The sequence below is a fragment of the Labrus mixtus genome, chromosome 10 (genome assembly GCF_963584025.1).
Source record: "Labrus mixtus chromosome 10, fLabMix1.1, whole genome shotgun sequence".
Classification (NCBI taxonomy): Eukaryota; Metazoa; Chordata; class Actinopteri; order Labriformes; family Labridae; genus Labrus; species Labrus mixtus.
Window position 1 is genome coordinate 3,304,964 of NC_083621.1, and position 18,996 is coordinate 3,323,959.

Below are 18,996 nucleotides of genomic sequence, written 5' to 3' on the forward strand. Positions count from 1 at the left end.
AAGAAAGTTTATACATAAGATGAATACTCATGAGGAGACATGGATCAACATTACACATGTAAAACTTATGTCTTGCTAAACCAAATCTGCAAGACTCCAACAACGGCTTTGCCTATATCCCAAAATGTGTTATTATTATCAGGGTCATGTCATATTGACCCACCTAAACTAATCTTTTTTTAATTTTTTATTTAACCTTTATTTAACCAGGAAAGTCCCATTGAGATTAAAAACCTATTTTACAAGGGAGTCCTGGCCAATCTGTGACTTCTAGTACAATTTGGAGCAGACAATAAGTCTACCAAACATCTTATGTTATATATATATATATATATATATGAGGAAAGACAGTTGACACTCTAAGCTGTCCTTGGTCCTCTAGTCACAGCTGAACTCTGTCAGGTCTGACTGACATTAGGAACAGAGAACAAACCAAATGATGTTTGTACATTTAAATCTGAAACTTATAAATAGAGACCTTTCTGTAGAACTTTAGACACACCAATGGGATTTAAAAAGCCTTTTCTAAAAATATATATAAAGGGGGAAACAGCCAACAGGATCTCGAGCACTCACGTGACCTCATTTATACAGAATGTGTTTTTATATTGCTTAAATAAAAGAATCTTCTCTTCATGTGTTTAATAATGCCATGCAGAGAATCTAAATCTGCTTTATGTTTCTGTACATGTATTTGTTTCCTCTTCTTTGTCCTCAATAGTATTCATCAGATTCAGTTGCTGTTTCATTCATAACATTCAAAACATAATTTACATATCATCGTCTGCTCTCGCTTCAGGATGTTTTCGAGCGGGGGATGGAGCTCCATGCTAAGGTCACATTGTTCGGAGAAGGCTGTCATGGTCATTTGGCCAAGCAGCTTTATAAGCAATTCAACCTGCGGGAGAACTGTGAGCCTCAGACCTATGCCATCGGCCTTAAGGAGGTAAATAACACGTACTGCCTACTTGAATCTAATGCTGGGTGGAGGTGCCGCTCGCTCTGTTTGTGAGGCCTTTGATATGATTATCCCTCGTGGATCTGGTTTGACTGTTTGTGAGTAAAAGTCCTTCCTGTGGAGAGGAAAGTGGTGACCGTAACGTTGCCTCTGAATCCCTTTTGGACACAATCCAAGATTGAGTCACTGTAGGAAACATACATTTAGCTCTTTTTCATTTTTTATTTGACATTCAGATAAACATGGCTGAGGGGCTAAAAGCTGCTGATAACATCTGCTGAAGATTTTTGGGAAGGGTTACCATAGTAACCTTGTCACTTGACCCTGTTTGCCCTGGTTTCCACACAAGCTTTAGAGACTTGAGTCTGCAGCTGTTGTGTATATAAATGTAAAAGAAAACAAGATATATTTAAAATATAACTTATCAATGTGTCAGTTTTATTCCTAAAATAGAAAACACCTATTCAGATTGTTTTTTTTACTTGTTTTATACCATGAAAACATTTTTTTCTGCTTTAATCCCTGTATTTATCAAATCAATGTTCCTTAAACGTTGGTAAATGTTGAGATAGTATGCTCCCCTTTTCATATTTAATCAAATATTAAACCATTGTTGTTTGAAAAGGAGTGAAAGATTTAAAGGACTCCTTGTTGAAAACTCTGTTTCTTCTTTTTTTTTTTTTTAAAGGTGTGGACAATCGATGAGAAGAAGTGGCGGCCGGGCAGAGTGGAGCATTCTGTGGGCTGGCCGCTGAACAGAAACACGTACGGAGGCTCCTTCCTGTATCACCTGAACGAAGGAGAGCCGCTCGTGGCCTTGGGCTTTGTGGTGAGCAGCTCTTCATACATTCTGACGATCACATAAACAGATGTGACAGATGGATATCAAGCAGCCAGTAAATAAAGCGCCTGGGGATTCAGCTTCAGAATAGATTGGAAAGCCTCGGGCTGTCATGCATTGATATGGTTTTTTATTATTCATCCTTCAGAGGAAATAAACAAACAAAAAGCTTGAATTGATTAAAGTGAACTCTATATTGTGCATAATCTGCAGATGATCATATTTATATTACCTTTGCATGAAATGTGTGAGGCTGGGCTCGGTTATTTGTTCATCAGTCGAGTCACAATACTAATCAGAACAAAAAAAGTAAAAGTATGATAGACGTTTTTGAAAAGTGGCTTAACTCTAGACAACAGAGGGGCGCCTGATAGACTAGTTCTTCAGCTGTGCAGAAAAGGCAAAAAAAAGTAACTTTAAAAATACAGAAGTGTAGACGGTCGCTGACCTGACGACAGCACAAAGCCACCCTGCCCATGTTCACTAAGACAGCTGACAACAGGCGGAATGGTTTTTCTGTTGTTCTTCAATTGAGGTCAATTTAAACCCTGAACGACATTAAGCAGTTCGACACAACCAGCTTCGTGTTTGTTTTTTTGTTTTCTGATAAGAGAAAGTGAACCTCAGAGGTTTTGGCAAATTCAGTCTAGGCTGGATTTTTCTTTTTTTCTTTTTTTTTTACTTCTGGTTCGAAGACGTCTGCACTCAGCTGTGTTTTGGTATTTTAAAAGTAGAAGATATCCTTTATTATTCCCACACTCGTGTTAAGACATGCTACACACACACACACACAAAGGCTGTGGTTCAGTCGGTCGATTCCCAGCTCCTGCAGCCACATGTCTGATGCGTCCTTGGGCAAGACACTTAACCTCACGTTGCTCCCTCTTCGTCTGTGGCTTATGAATGTGTATGAATGGATTTGTTACTTCTGATGGTCACTTCACACAGCAGCCTCTACCATCAGTGTGTGAATGTGTATGAATGGATTTGTTACTTCTGATGGTCACTTCACACAGCAGCTTCTACCATCAGTGTGTGAATGTGTAGGTGTGACCTGCGGTGTAAAAACACTGAGTAGTCAGAAGACTAAAAAAATGCTAAACAAGCTCAAGTCTATTTATAAATGCACAAACAGGACTCTGTGGACATGTACTGATGGAGAAATGTCAGAGTGAGGGGCTGCACATGAGGGTTCGATACCTTGCTCAGCAGAGCTCAGGAAGTGAACTGGCACCTCTCCACCACTTTCCAGACTTGGTCTACCAACACAGAGTGACAGAAATCATCACAGACAGAATCAGTGTCCGGAGCAAATAGGATGCTCTGCACCATAACTTGAATGTAGACGGCTTAGAGGGCATGAAGACAAATCTACATTTCTTTTTGCTCACTCGTTGAAAAGCCACATCACGTTTCTGACAGCGATGAGCCGTATGACATTACTGCCAGCTGTTTCATTATGCATACAGCCAGTGTGATTTTATTTTCATCCATTAGAGGTGTCCGTTTAGAGATATTAAGCACCATAAATCACCTCCCAGTGGAAGACCTTTTTTTATATCAGGTCAAAAGAATTTGGCCAGACATCAAGCTGAGAGAGTCTCCGTGGTTCCCAGGTTTCACCCTCACCTTTTTAAGATTTCCAAACTTCATCACCATGCAGTCCGAGTGCTCGGCAGTACTTACTGACTTGACTTTTTGTTTTACCCTCTGACATCACTGTGCTCTTTTGTAGCTTCATGAAGACAGCTTAATGTGATTGTTAAATTTAATCTTCGGTAGATGACCTCCAAACCAATTTAAGACTCATCGAGGACGTTAAAGACTTCATTTGTAGTGTCAAGATAATTCAGTTTTCATGCCCTTCAGATGATTGGAAAAATCCAACGGGAACACAAGAAAGATGGAGATAATTTTACCGTCAAGGAGATATAAAAAATAAACTCCACAGTCTTCCAGTTTGCATTAAACTGAATGTGTTTTCTCTCCTCTTCCAGGTGGGTCTGGACTACAGCAACCCCTACCTGAGCCCCTTCAGGGAGTTCCAGCGCTGGAAACACCACCCCTTCGTCGCTCCCACCCTCGAAGGAGGAAGCAGGATAGCGTATGGAGCCCGAGCGCTGAACGAGGGAGGATTACAGGTACGTCTCTGCTTTACTGTTTACTTGTTTGGCTTAAAACTGGTAAATGTAAAAAAACTTTCCTGAAGCTGTTTTTTGTACTTTGAGCAGATGCTACATCTCTGTGGAAGTCACAAGACGTACTTACAGTTGAGGTTTATGTAAAACAGCCATCAGCAGAAATTCAAATTTAGAGTCTTAGGGTGATTTCACATTAGTGACCCCGGCCTGGATCCGAGTACGCTCGACCCCAAAGTCCAGTTCATTTGATCTTTGTTAACACAGACGACCAGAATAAAGTTTTCAGGGTGAGTTGTGTGTGTCGACGCAAACAGACACATTCTTCTCTCTGAGTTTATCCTGAGGTTACTCCAGTTAACTCCATAACGTGCGTTTCTAGGAAGCAGCAACATTCCAGATAAGCACGGCCTCTGCCCATTCACATCGCAAAGGTCAGTTGCGGTAGTCGGGTTAATCATCTGGTTTCCTCTCAGAGCATTCCCCATGTCCCAAATGGAGAATACCCAAAAGAAGAAGGGGAACATGTAGATATTTCCTCAGGCTGCATCAAATTGAACAGCAGCCATATTTTCTTTTTATTCAGTTACAAGTTTAAGGTCCAAGTTTAAAAAAAAAAGCTCATGAACTGTCTTTTTGCTCTGCAGTCTATCCCAAAGCTGACCTTCCCTGGAGGCCTGCTGATTGGCTGCAGCCCCGGCTTCATGAACGTCCCAAAGATCAAAGGCACCCACACGGCCATGAAGAGCGGCATGCTGGCTGCTGAGGCCATCTTCCCCAAAGTCACAGCAGAGAGCCCGGAGTCGGAGACCACGGGTACAGAGTTTAAACACCTCCTGATGATCATGATGGATTCACCTGCTGTAGCTTTTCAGTCCAGTTCCTCCATGATGGGTCATACCGGGATGAGTTGTAAACTCAGTGATGTACAGGGTGTAGAGATATTCATTTGAACACCTCACACTTCTTTTAAAAGTTCCATAATCAAAAAAACACTAAATAAAACACTACATATGATGCACAAAGACTCACAACCCTACGGCTCCCAAAGACATTCCTATTATAACTGCTATATGCAAAAATAAGTTCATCCTTCGGGAGCCATGGTGTTGTGAGTCTTTGTGCATCACATCAGGTGGCAACATTAATCAGATACTGTACATTAGACATTAAAGCTCCTCGGGATGCTTTGAAGACTTGTAATAAAAGACAGCCTGAGGGGATGATATCTAACAGGTGTCAGTCAAATGTGTCAGTGAGAAGTCTCAAAATTGAGATTTTCTTTCAGAACTGACATGCTGCTTCGAGAGAGAGAGAGTGAAACTGACCATCACAGCATCATATATATACTGTATATACAAGGCAGCAGAATATGCTCTGAATCCTGGGAAAGAAAAATAGACTTTTTCTTTCTTTCTGGGTTAGAGTTCTAGAGCCTGACCGATAAATCAGCCAGCCGATATTACTGGATTTATTCACCAGTCAAATAGCATTTTATTTGAGTTTATTGTATTACACAAGCAGTTCTCTTTCACCAGCAGAGGGCGCTACATGGATTACAACAAGCATCATCACTCTACCAGACCCCCAATTCACACATACTCTGTGCGCGCCGAGGTCCGTCAGCGGATTTCGCTCCGTCGGACGGCTCGCGCCCGTTCACACTGGATCCGTTTCTGGAATGTCAGTGCAGCGGAGCGCACCCATGACACATCACAGGAGAACTACAAGATCCCGCAGGAATGAAGAGAAAAACATGCAAACAACATGTTGCTTTGTCTTTCTGAGGATGTTGTTCATTCGGTTCCTGTTTTGACGTAATGTTGACAAAGTGATGAAAAATATGATCGTGAGTCCGTATATTGTGTTTTATTTTGAAATTGACCGGATGCTCTGTGCATTAACTCGTCTGACTTCCTGTCCGGGCTGTCATATTCTGTCCAGCCTGACGCGTGCCTGCAGCGTACTCTGGTGAAAATAGACTCGCTGCGTATTTGAAACGGAGCAGAGCGCAGTGCCGTTGGTGGCAGCTAAGTACAACGTAGTGCGCGGCGCTGACGGACCGCGGCGCGCACGGAGTATGTGTGAATTGGGGGAGAGTGTCAAGTGGTGACGCACTTTCATGCGCAGCTACTTTCCAGTGTAGTGATCATCTTGTCTTCATTATAAATCTTTTCCACGAGTGTTTGAAAACTGCATTTGAGGGATCAACACAATAAATGTGTTTATCTATCTACGGATTTCATAAAGCAAAGAAAGATATCAGGCGGATATATCGGTATCTGATTTTCTTTTCTCTCCCCGGTATGGATAAAATCCTGGTCGAGCCCTAGTTAGTCCGTCCGTCCGTCCGTCCCCCCCCCCCCCCCCCCACAGACATCCTCGTTTTCTAGTTGTGTGCCGACAGTTTTGGTTTCCAGAGTTTGACTTTTGGCCACCAGCTTATTTTGATTAAGGTGACGGAAATTTCATTTGTGCCACTTCAAACAGTACTGTTACTGTTTCAACTGATTTTCCAAGAGCCCGTGTGTCCCCCTTTAGATAATGGAAGTCCACCAGACCGGACTGTGAAATGTTCTGTAGGGATTATTTCTGCCAGTGGAAACCTTCAATAGTGTTGGAAATGCTGATCAGGGAAAACTGAATCTACTCTCCTTGTTAAAATCTTCTTCTTTTTTTTTAAATTCTCACAGGTCTTCATGTACCCGAGTACTCTGATAATTTGAAGAACTCGTGGGTGTGGAAAGAGCTGCACGCGGTGAGGAACATCAGGCCGTCCTTCCACAACTACTTCGGCCTGTACGGAGGCATGGTCTACACCGGGGTCTTCTACTGGATCTTCAGAGGGAAAGAGCCGTGGACCCTCAAACACTGCGGTGAGTGCACAAAGAAGAATCATTGTACTGCTTCCTGTTGACATTTGTTTTGACCCTAATGCAGGCAGAGGATTTCTCTGAAGCAAAAGACATAAAAGGACATCTATCATCTATCCATCTATAATTTGTGATTTAACATTTCCTTCAACTTCAAGTTTATTGCTCTTGTGGAAACTAACAAACTTTTAAAAAATTAACATTCAGACCATCAGTTTGACCTTTAGCTTCAGTGCTGCACTTCATCACAATGCACTCACAGCTTTCTCTGTAGGTCAGGTTTGAGGTCATCTTGTGTCTGCACAGAAAATCCTCATTTCATTGCCGTGCTCCGTCTGTCTCAGGCCTTGACGCCCACCAGCTGAAACCAGCCAAAGAATGTACACCCATTGAATACCCAAAGCCTGACGGCAAGCTCAGCTTCGACCTGCTCTCCTCGGTGGCGCTGAGCGGCACCAACCACGAGGGGGACCAGCCCCCACATCTGACCCTGAGAGACGACAGCGTGCCTGTCAACAGGAACCTGGCCATCTACGACGGGCCCGAGCAGCGCTTCTGCCCTGCAGGTAACACCGACCGCGACCCCTGGAGAGAATCACTCTCTTCATTATTATCTGTCAGGCTGCAGAAAGGAGTACATCCTGTCAACGCTCCATGAAGAGAAAGTTTCATTACATGAAGTCTCACACTGATGAATCAGAGGGCTTTGTACGTAGGAGGGAGAAGGTGAAGTGGATTTACTGGAATATTCAAGTATTCATCAGGCTGAAATCTAACCTATCTAAAGACAATATGTTTTCTCAACGGACAGAAGATTAATCTGCAGCATCTTTTAAAACTCATTCACGTCTTTTCAAGCAAAAAAAAAAGCTTCCCCTCGCTGGTTTCTGCCACCTCAAGAGAGACTCATTATCTTTTGGGTTCGGACCATTAGTCAGGCCAAAGAAGCGATTAATATCTGTCTACATATCTCAGGACTTTATGTTTCTGCTATGTAAATATACAAAGCAGTTAATTAAAGGTATCATCAGATTAATTAGAAAATAAAGAGTAAATAAGTAGCCCTTCCAAAATCGAATTATAATGCCTGTAATTAAAGAGAATGAGAAGGTGTAGTGTGTGCTAGTTTTTCAAATTCACATTGTGGTTCTGATGCCAGGTAGACCTCTAACCCGGACCACATTCATTATATTCCAAATTAATTATTTTGTGTAATTAACAAAACCCTGATCAGTTTCTCAGAGCTAAAAGAAAGATCTTAATCTTAACTTTTTCATTTAAAGCTAAATTCATGTTTTTTTTTATTTCCTCTTCTTAAAAATCTTAAATTTGTTGTGAAACCGTAACCAGCTCAGAGATTTTAAAATGATGACATAATGATCAGAAGAGTTGTCAGATACTTTTTGATTGACCCCCTCCCCTCCCCTGAACATTTCAGCACTGGAGATCAGAACTGTGGAAATGATTACTCTTGATTCTTCGGTCAGTCCGTCTGAAATCACAGAAATGAAATAGCTGATTGTAAAATTCTTCAAAAGATGTGAATTCACAGACTGTGACACCGATATTACACCGTTGTGGAATCAATGTAAATGTACAAATGTATGATGATCGCTGAGCGAAGTTAGGGGGGGAAGCAGTCTGAAAAGGGCTAGTGAGTATCCGAGTGTTTACCTTCTGCAACGTTTAACAAAAAGCTGAATTTTAAAAGCAGCTGGAAAGTAATAACTGATGTTGTTCCACATCATCTAAGAAGTGCTTTGATTTTTCTTTACTGGTTAATACTGAAATGTTTAAAAAGACAAATGTCATATCTTTCTAACTTGATTACCTTTTCTCCATCGACCCGCCCAGGTGTGTACGAGTACGTTCCCTTGGAAACCGGAGACGGGATGAGGTTGCAGATAAATGCTCAGAACTGTGTCCACTGTAAGACCTGCGACATAAAGGACCCGAGCCAGAACATCAACTGGGTTGTGCCTGAAGGCGGCGGTGGGCCCGCCTACAATGGAATGTGAACGCCATGTTTTTTTGTTTGTAACTTTTATGTCCTGAGAAATTTAACGTATTGTATCTCGCATTCAGGGCAGAGACCCGAGAATAACTAGAGAGCTGGTTTTAGAGCTGCGTTTTCAGATGTAGAATAATTTATACACTCGAACAGGAAGTTAAATTAAGTGGCCACAAGTTTTGAGACTGTAAAATACAGGACCATAAAAAAGGACTGTAAAAGTAGTTTTCAGTAGTTTTTTTTTTCTTCTTCCTTAAAATCCACACTGAACTTTCAATCGGCTCAGACGCACCAAAAGGAAATCGATTTGTGTTGTTTTTAGAAGCATTATACCGACGAGCAATGGATCATATATTCCCCTCAAGAACTGTAACTGAACAGGTGAACAGACTTATTATTATGCAGGTTTATTGCAGGTACAGAGACAGTATTGTACATATCATTAGATAATAACCACAGTAATTAATAAAGAACACTTTGACTGTTGTTGTTTCTGCTTTATTGACCTCTGTAAAAAACATAAATAAGAACAGATGTTTCTGAGGGCACTGTATCAAAATCCCTTCGATGAAACGATAAGACAAACAACTTCAAACCAACCCGTGTCGAGTGTTAACCCGCTTTGACGCCGGCCGTGCATCCCGCTATCGCTCAAACTATCGTTAACAGTGAATATACTTGTCAGGATTTAGACAGGTCCAAGCTTACAACACTCATTCCCTTGTAATACAGACGGTGGAGAAACGCCCCCCTGCTTTCAGACTTCTTTGTCAGAAAGGGCAGCTTCGCCACGTCGAGGTGACTTCAAATATTTAGAACCGTTACAGACGAGAATGCATCACGAGGGGAAATGTTCACGCAAACATTTTGGCATAGATTTTCTTTTCCTTCTCTTTCTCCTCCTGGACCTTCAGCTGCACCCGCTTCATCTCGTTGCTGATTGCTGTCAAGAGAGAAAACACACTTCGTGAATCAAACCCAATTAAGTATTTTGTACTGCATATTGTCTCCCACAGTGCTGGGATGATTTCAAACTGTTTTTCATGCCCGAGTGTCCACAAAATCTCTTTTCAAGAAGAAAGATGTTAACTTTCACTTTAAAAAAAAAAGACGCATCAGGGCTTTGAAGCCGCTGACAGCTCCGCTCTTATCTCAGAGCCTGGAGCCAATTAACTGTTTCTTAAAATATCAAAAGAGAAGGGAGACACTGTCAGACAGCAGAGAGGAGCAGCAGACTTTCAGTGATCCAAATCACAACCACACTGAAAAAAAAACCCTCTTATTTAGATGTTTTCTAAATTGTTCCTCTGAAACTTGTCACAGGGAGTAAAACACAAAACAAAAGAACCAACCAATCGTTTTAGTTAAATATACACCTTCAACAAGCAGGTAGAGTGGGCTTAGAAACAGCAGATAAATATCATGTGTAAAACTGTTTCACACAGATAAGTACATTACCCATCGCTCTCACTGCTGTGTTGACAACATCACTGAATACAGGATTTACTTCACTCATAAGAAGTAATCACTAATACTTCAAGGACGTTTTTCCTCTCCACTGTAACCTTGCTAACTGTTGCTTAGTGCTCATGATGGATTAACGTCGGGTCTTTGTAACGCAACATAATAAAGAGTAAGGTCTTTTACCTGCTCTGCTGTAAATGACATTTGTTATGAATTGACGCTACACAAATAAAGACACTTGTGTGCACTGACCACGAGGTAGTATGAGGCTGTAACAAATGATCTCATGAGTCACACTTCATAATAAATTAAGTGTCTGCCCTTCACAGAAATTGGGTCCAAAACCTAGACCATAACATCCTCTCTCGAATCAATTTAATTAGATTGCGGGTTTGACCAGTAGCTAGCGGTTACGAAATCATCGCATTTTAAAACGATACAACCTGTTATATTAATGATCAATAGTATTGAAACGAACCAAAGCTAATCCCCCAAAGGCTGCTGGAGGAGCAGAGCAGAATGGTACAAATACATTACATATGTGTTCACTTTAGACAGTGTGCAGGAATTTTTTGTAAGAAAAAATAATTCACAAAGTGTTAGGTACCTAGGACTTTTGTTTTTGTTGCCATGGTATCAGAAAAGGTATCAATATTGTTAAGATTTTCACTAGAATCTTATTGAGGTTTAAAGATCTGGCATCAACACGACCTTAGTCCATGTGGACCATGTGCTGATATCATTTTGAGCAGACTTGAAGTCTGATTCAAAGGTAACTGGACTGGTTAAAAACCTTGAAGACGTTTCACCTCTCCTTCTGAAAGCCTTTGGGAGGAGAGGTGAAAACATCTTCTAGACTTCAAACCAGTTTAAAGTGCCTTTGGATCAGGCTTCTAATGTACCATGAACCTGGATGACTGAGAGCCTTCACAGACAGGTCAGCACCAGAGTACCAGCACCAAACACTTGATTTATCTGACTGGACAAACTGTGGATTCACTTTGTGTCCTGCAACAAACTCGTAGAAACCAAGCCAAGGTGAAGGGTCCTCAAACGTATCCATTAATTATTGTTCTGCTGTTGACTTTTCATGAGTTACTTATCTGATTGTTTTTAATTCAGTTCAATAAGGAGCAAAAACAAACTGTCTTTCCTGCACTCTAGTTTCTTCATGAGCGTGCATGCCAAGTCCAAATAATGTGACTGAATATGCATGAAACCTTATTAGGAAATAAAATATATTGCTTCATATTTGGGCACAGATAAAGGCTGAACAAACAGAAACTGTTGATAACATACCTTTGTCTTCTGGAGCTATTCCCTGAGCGTTTTTCAGATCAGTCTGGAAAAAAAAAAAAAAAGGGTAGAAAACATTAAAGCCTAACTGAAGTGAGACTGCTGCTTTGCTTTGAATATTTCTAAAGGCCTTTCCAGTTTGTTTGTCCCACATTAGAATGATTCAGAAGAACAGATAGAAATGAACATAATAGATCTGTGCTGTTGAAGCGGGATGGAAACACAATATAATCCATAATGACAGATTGAATCGTGTTGTGAGGTATGTAGCCTTTAATGTGTCTCATTGAATTCTATAAAGACAGAGGTGTGTGTGTGTGTGTAGATGTTACCATGGCTTTGCTGTATTCCTTTAACCCCTGCCAAGCCTGAGCTCTGCGGAAAAGTGCCTTAGTGTTCGCCTGGTCCAGCTCTAAAGCCTGAAAACACACAAAAGGAAAACAAAGGAAGCTGTCACCTTTCAACGTTTTATTAAAGAAAATGTTTTATGTATGAACCCCCCCCCCCCCCCCCCCCCACCCCCAATGGGTTAGGTAAGAATTTATTAAAGACCTTTTACATTTAATTAATCTGCCTCAGTATCAACCTTTGTCCTACCAGAAAGAAATCATATCTGCTTTACAGAACAGGATGAAGGTTTCTGAACGTCAGCATAAGATCATTTGCTAATAAGACATTAACCTTGATGTTTTTATGGACAACCACTAACAGAGTATAGTAAAAATGTACCTCATTGCAGCTGTCCAGAGCATCCTGCCAAAGCTGCATCTTGAGCTTACATGCTGCCGTGTTGAGGAAGCAGCTGAGCGCGGTGGGCTCCAACTTCTGGTGAGCCTCCTCGTCCAGCTGCTCTCCACTCACCTCCAAGTACCTGCACAAGAAAGAGGCTCACTAATGTGAAAAAGCTTTTTTTTAATTTGTCAGCGGATCTGAACTGAATAACAAGTGGAGCCGCAGTGGGAGCACGCTGATGATTTATGTAAGGCTCAAGGCTATAGCTGTAGGTTTTGGTATGAATGGACAGATGTTTGTTTTGGTCTTTTCATAATCTTGAGCAGGAACCACAAACTGCAACAGTTATAGAAAACTATTCAACTGTAAAAGCCCAGAGAGATACCGCTGTTATAAAGCACAGTCTGCATAACACGGCCCTTATGTTATAATCCTGCATGTTATATTTATTAAATGTATGTTGATAGGGCCGACCGATATGGGATTTCCGGGGCCCATATTGATATTGGGGAAGAAAAATAATCTGATACGGATATATGGGCCAATATCTTTATTATATTCAAACACTTGTGGACAAGCTATATTATGAAGTCAAGATGATTACTCCAGTGGAAGGTAACTGAGCATGGACGTGCATCACCTCTTGCCACTTTGGAGAGTTAAAATGCTTGTTTTTAAATCCATTTAGCGCCCTCCGCTGGTGAAGGAGAACTGCTAGTGTAATACAATGAAACTCAATTTAAATGTTATTTGACTGGTGAATAAATCGAGTAATATTGGAGAATATCTGCGATAAAATTAGCCGATACCGATAGTCAACGGACGAGCTAATATCGGATGGCAGATTAATCGGTCGGGCTCTAGTCAGTGGACTATATGAGATCATTTAGATCATGTGTGAAGGCAGCTGTGTCCAAATGAAAACCACACACACACCGAGTCTGTTTTTTACCTGAGGGCTTTACTGTATTTGTTGATGGCTCCGCTCCAGTCTTGATTCTTAAAGAGACTGTTCCCGATATTCTTCACATCCTCAGCGACGGACAGAACTTTGTCAACCTGAAAGCACATTCAGATGAAAGTTATTATTCCATCTTTTCTTTGTAGTTTTTTTTGTCTTTGTTGATATTTAGTGAAGTATTAGCTAGAAGTCTGGCTGACATCTGGGCACACAGAGAAACGGCTAAAACAAAGTTCACTTGGCAAGAAATTAAATCATCCAGAGAGTTTGTAAACAACATTTGGCGAGACTTTTCAAACCACTTCATTTAGAGGAAAAATGAGCAGTCTCTAAATACTGACAATAAGCCTTGGAAATGATGAGTTGAACAGTTATTCTCTGCTTCCAGCGTTTTCTGAATCTTGGTGTTGCGTTGATATAGATGTTCACGTCTAATTTGGGCTACCAATACGAACCAGCACAGAGCGGCGTCTAACAGAGAAGTCTGATGTCATTGAAAAATCAGAAAGCTCACAAAAACGTACATCTCTAAAGTCCACATCCGAGTCCTCGGGGAAGTCTGGTAGGGCGTCACCTGACCCGTCGTTTGGTGCGACGCCGCAGCTGTCCCCGTCCTTATGCTCCCCACAGTCTCCAATGACACACGGCTGCAAAGAGAGAAATTACAGAGACATTTTAGACACTAGGAAACAGTATTCAGAAACAAATTCATGTGAATCACAACTTTTTTCCTCGTCATTCCTTTCTAAAGACATTTGAGAAAACCGTCTCTGATTATGGAGATAAAAACATTTCTGTATCACCTTCACCACATCGACTTCAGGTCGTCAATGAAATAAAAGAACATTTAAAATACAAACAACAGCAAAACACCTGAAGGCATCAAACTCTACATGTTTAAAAGAGTGTTACCTTTACAGGAGCGTCTTCATTGGTGTCAATGGACTCCAGCATTTTGATGACGCCCATCCCTTTTACCAGCTGGCCAAAAACAACGTGCTTGCCGTCCAAGTGTGGCGTGGGGACGGTAGTGATAAAGAACTGGGAGCCGTTGGTGTTCGGCCCGGCGTTGGCCATGCTGAGCAGACCCACTTTGTCATGCTGGATGGAGAGGGGGAAAAAAGTACAATTTGATAAATGATGGTTTCTACTGGGACATCCATGAGGAATATTTCCATTGTTTACGACAAACGCCCTGAGGCCTCCTTTAATTCAGTTTAAAATAACGACGTCAAACTGTGACGGGTAACAGAAACCCCTCAGAATATTCCAGCCCTGGACCTTGATAGTCAAATGTTTGGAAGTTTACCTTGTAGTGGAAGTTTTCATCCTCAAACTTCTCCCCGTAGATGCTCTCTCCACCAGTGCCGTTTTGGTTAGAGAAGTCGCCTCCTTGGATCATGAACTGCTTGATGACTGACAAAAACAAATGAACACAGATTAACTTTCAGATTAGCCAGCCTGAGTATAAAGAGAGCTCCAACCTGCCTCATTAAGACATCCACAGTTTATTTGTTAGGATCCCCTCTAGCTGTACCCGAGAGCTCAGCTGAAAATCCAGTAAGTGACTTGTGTTGTATATACAGAACAGTGTCATGAGTATTTCTTATGAAGTGTCACACAGTTTAAGAGTTTACACGTCCTAATGCCTCATACTGTCATCTTATTGAAATTATTATCTTATTTCAGACACCCCCTCCCGTGTACATCTGCTCTTTCGTATCCAAACTTTAAATCCTTTCAGTAAAATCTGTGACCTTTAACAAGAGTTCATCATCTGAACACCTCCTACACAATGCTTACTGTGCATGTAGTTTTATTTTTCTTTATAGATAGATTGTATATATAGAGAGATTATAAAGGAACACAGGAAGATCATTTAATTTAATAAATATGAATTATTGAGCTGTGGAAAAGGGTTAAATAAGTTTTATACTTCTTCCTACTCCTGTTCAGGCGTATCAATTGAATATATGTAATTTGCTTTTTCTTTTTTTGTGAAATAATTAGTTTTTCGTTTATTGTATTTTTGATATGTTTCATTTGATATGTCTGAAATAAATGTAATCAATCAATCAAATTTATCTGAGCGATTAAATGGCGTTGTTAATGTAGTGACTATCTAGTGTCCAATTTTCTAAACCATACTTTTAGTCACCTGCATAGGTGTAAGGAATCGTCTTTAGCGTGTATCCAAAAACATAAACAAATGTCTAATATGAAATCATGTTGGGTGAAGTTCACGTTTACTGTAAAAGATGAAGCAGACAAACCGTGATGATGACACTAAGAGATGATTGTTGCCGAGATTCTAACTGATTATTACTGTTCGTTTACGGTAAGAACCGAGTGTTCTCAGCACCTAGGCCAACCAACTTCCTGTTCACACTATAAATAAACACCGGACAAATTAACCCACACTATCGATTATCACCACGTAGTGTCAAATAAGGCAAATCCATAAACAGGTAAACAAACTATTTAAATAAAAGACATAATTATAAACACACTACATTGGCTCCTTCACTTTAAAAAGTAGTTCAGCTTCGATATTCCTCACAGCCATGGTCGCTCTTTCATCCATGCTACTTCTTCATGCGTGTGTGAGAATGTATGCAATCATCTGCAAACATTATATGCGACTGTTAAGGATATTTACTTCTGTGGAATGGGCATCCTTTGAAGTGCAGCGGTTTTCCGGTCAATTTGCCGATTCCTTTCTCTCCTGTGCAGAGAGCCCGGAAGTTTTCAGCGGTCTTAGGAGTGATATCAGCGAAAAGCTCCAGAACAAGCCGGCCGGCTGTCGACACAAAAGAAAGAAAGTCAGAAACAACAATGACACACAAGTTAACAGCCTCTTACTGTCACAATCACTGGAGGCTGCTGATTGTTCGCTGCATGAATCGATCAATCTGGTCACTTCCTGTCAACACCTGTGTGTCCAATCAGACTCAAAGCTGATCGTTTGCTCTTACTCACATTGTTCTCTTTTTTCTAGATCCTTGCTTGTGTTGTTCTTACTCTCTGATGTACGTCACTTTGGATAAAAGCGTCTGCTAAGTGAATCTTAGAATTGTCAGTATCGGCCCCAAAAACCTACTATCGGTCAAACCCTAATTAAGACACCATAAAATAATCAGTTAAGAAGCTGCAACTCTTATTTATTATTATTACAACTAAATGAATAATAAATTATTATTAATATTAAAACTAATTGATATATATATGCAGATATTTACCAAGAAACAATATGTGTGTGGGAATAAACTGGACATGGTATCAGAAACTTTCAACATGGACACATTTATTCTACATCCGGGTCTCTGTATTTCATATAATAGGTAATTCTAATTGTTGTAACAAACATTAAATTATAATTGAATGCTTTAATGTAACAGCAGCTTTACACTTGTGAACATCTTAAGACATGCTGTGGATTAAAATTCAAACGATAACAGCAAAGGTTTGAAAGCAAAGCGATATTTGATGACAGGTTTCAGTCCAACACATAAACACGTGGTTCAGACTCTGGATAAAAGACGAGCTAAGCTAACCGGAGAAAACGATTCAAACCGGCCTTTATAAAAACCGGAAATAATCAAAATGTTCTGACCTCTTTCTCCTCCAATGTCTACGTCGAAGAAGACGCGCGGGTTTTCCGGGTTTGAAGGCTTGTCAGAAGGTGTTGGGTGAGACATTTTGAGCGTAAGGCGGTTTAAGACACTTGTCTCTGCTAAGCTAGCTGAAAACCGGCCGGTTTACTCGAAGGAGGATGATGAACTCATGGACTTCCGGTTATACATTTCAAAATAAAATATTTTTCTTCAAGAACGTTTTCCTTGTTCTTCTTCGACGTTGGGTTTTTAAAGGCGGTTTGTATTCAAATAGATGCATTAGCTCCTTTCTCTGGATTTATAGTAATACTACTTCAACAATAACTATGGAAGCCCATTTCCGCCAGTTAAAAAAATAAAAATGAAAATAATAAAGTCATAATAATGAGATAAAAAGTTGAAATAATGAGACTTTATTATTTTCATTTTTATTTTTTTTTACTGGCGGAAATGGGCCTCCATAAATAACTGAAAGACATGTAAAAAATAATAATACATTTTATAAATTACTTCAACGCTAAATTTACTTTCAATATATTTTTTGGTGCATTTAATAGCACATTAATTCATTTTACTGCAATTATTTTTTTTCATTAATTATTTGGTTTCTTGGGATGATTCATCTTAAAATACAAGGGATTAAAAGGAAACACTTTTATTATTAATAATAATATTTTATTAATAATAATATTATAATTATTATATTATTATTATCATTCATTCACTGAACAGCAATTTCCCTGGCCACATTTTGCATATTTCTCTTTCATATCACCACAAATATATATTTTTTGTGGTTGTTGTTTTTGTAAACACTGCTGTTTAGGATTGCTGCTAACAAAGTTTCGTTGTGTCCTTGTATACAATGATAATAAAGATTCTATCTATCTATCTATCTATCTATCTTTTATTCCCCAAGCATGGATGCAATGCATAGGCTACATGAGCACCCCAAAAGATTTTCAAGATTATTTTACTGAGCTAAACTTTGCTTCTTCTACTCCAGTTTGATGATCAAGTGGGTCGAGATAGTTTACTGAATGATGTTGTTTACTTTCTCTCTCACTGTTGCGTTGGATTGTGTTACCACCGTTATGATACCTTCAATATGGCACCTCAGTGACATCACCGAGTAAAACATCACATGTCTGACAAAGACCGATTGGGGGAGAAAAACCTCTCTTACCCTTCAATTCATTCTCTTACAATGCTCCTCAACCTCGGCTCTGAGAGGGCCTGAATGCCTCTCTCGACTTCGAGTTATACCCAAAATGTCCACAAACTTTCTCACAGCATCCACAAATATTTCATTTCTTTCAGACTTAGATTTTGCCCTGATTTTATAGTAATTTAAATTTAAATTTATAGACAAACTTAATTTTACCCTTACAAAAACAGTAATCCATGTGCTTAGATTCTGTATTGTTTTCCCTGTTTAGCCGGATCTTCATGTTTTTGTCTTCTCATTGGTCATATTCTAATACAATCACTTTCATTCTTTTAGGGTCGACCTCTTCCCTTGCTTCATGATTTCCTCCACACTGATTACATTTCTATTCTTGGTCACAGCGTGTGCCACTGAACATCACAGCTCCACATTTGCTGCAAATCCCTAAATAATGTCTGTAGAAGCCATTTACAATGCCTACACACAAATCAACTGTGTCCACATTTCCGGCACTTTCTGCACTGCAGGGGTTTGGGAACAAAGTGCCTTACTGGAGAAATGATGTGATCTAAAAACATTGTATACAGAAAGAATTCTGTTGAGAAAGTATATGGCAGACTGTTATGATTAATTCTCCATCTTTGGTTTATAATGGCGGTGGGCAGTTAGCTTAGTACATTACCACTACCTTATGCTCCAGAGTGTGGAGCAGAGATTTGAATCCTATCCACTAGTTCAGTCTGTTTAATGAACTCAAAGAAAACCTTTTGACTCAACAGGTTCATCAAAGATTTTAAAGTTATTTCCTGAACTCCAGTTTTCCTCAGTTGCTCCTTCTCAGGGGCGTAGCCAGGACCAATATAGAAATCTGGTTGGCCGCCCTAAAATCCTGTACTGTGATTGGCTGTTTGCCTTGTCAGAGGCGGGACTTTTGTTTAAA

The 18,996-nt window shown here is 40.1% G+C and overlaps 2 protein-coding genes across 2 annotated transcripts in view; one reads left to right on the forward strand and one right to left on the reverse strand.

The window, feature by feature from the left end:
• etfdh (electron transfer flavoprotein dehydrogenase) overlaps nucleotides 1-9,307 on the forward strand; it is a 14,463-nt gene extending 5,156 nt beyond the window's left edge. Inside the window, 7 exon segments of the mRNA XM_061049118.1 lie at nucleotides 780-946; nucleotides 1,647-1,787; nucleotides 3,797-3,940; nucleotides 4,585-4,753; nucleotides 6,631-6,813; nucleotides 7,155-7,376; nucleotides 8,665-9,307. Coding sequence (XP_060905101.1) covers nucleotides 780-946; nucleotides 1,647-1,787; nucleotides 3,797-3,940; nucleotides 4,585-4,753; nucleotides 6,631-6,813; nucleotides 7,155-7,376; nucleotides 8,665-8,828 — 1,190 coding nt within the window. The 3' untranslated portion in view covers nucleotides 8,829-9,307.
• Nucleotides 9,304-17,061, reverse strand: ppid (peptidylprolyl isomerase D). Its single transcript, XM_061047611.1, has 10 exons — nucleotides 16,888-17,061; nucleotides 15,934-16,074; nucleotides 14,584-14,690; nucleotides 14,187-14,375; nucleotides 13,799-13,921; nucleotides 13,266-13,372; nucleotides 12,311-12,452; nucleotides 11,914-12,000; nucleotides 11,585-11,627; nucleotides 9,304-9,764 (listed from the first exon to the last, which is right to left on the reverse strand). Exons 1-10 carry the CDS (start codon nucleotides 16,970-16,972, stop codon nucleotides 9,676-9,678), a joined length of 1,113 nt encoding a protein of 370 aa, XP_060903594.1. The 5' UTR covers nucleotides 16,973-17,061; the 3' UTR covers nucleotides 9,304-9,675.
• Nucleotides 17,062-18,996: the final 1,935 nt, after the last annotated feature.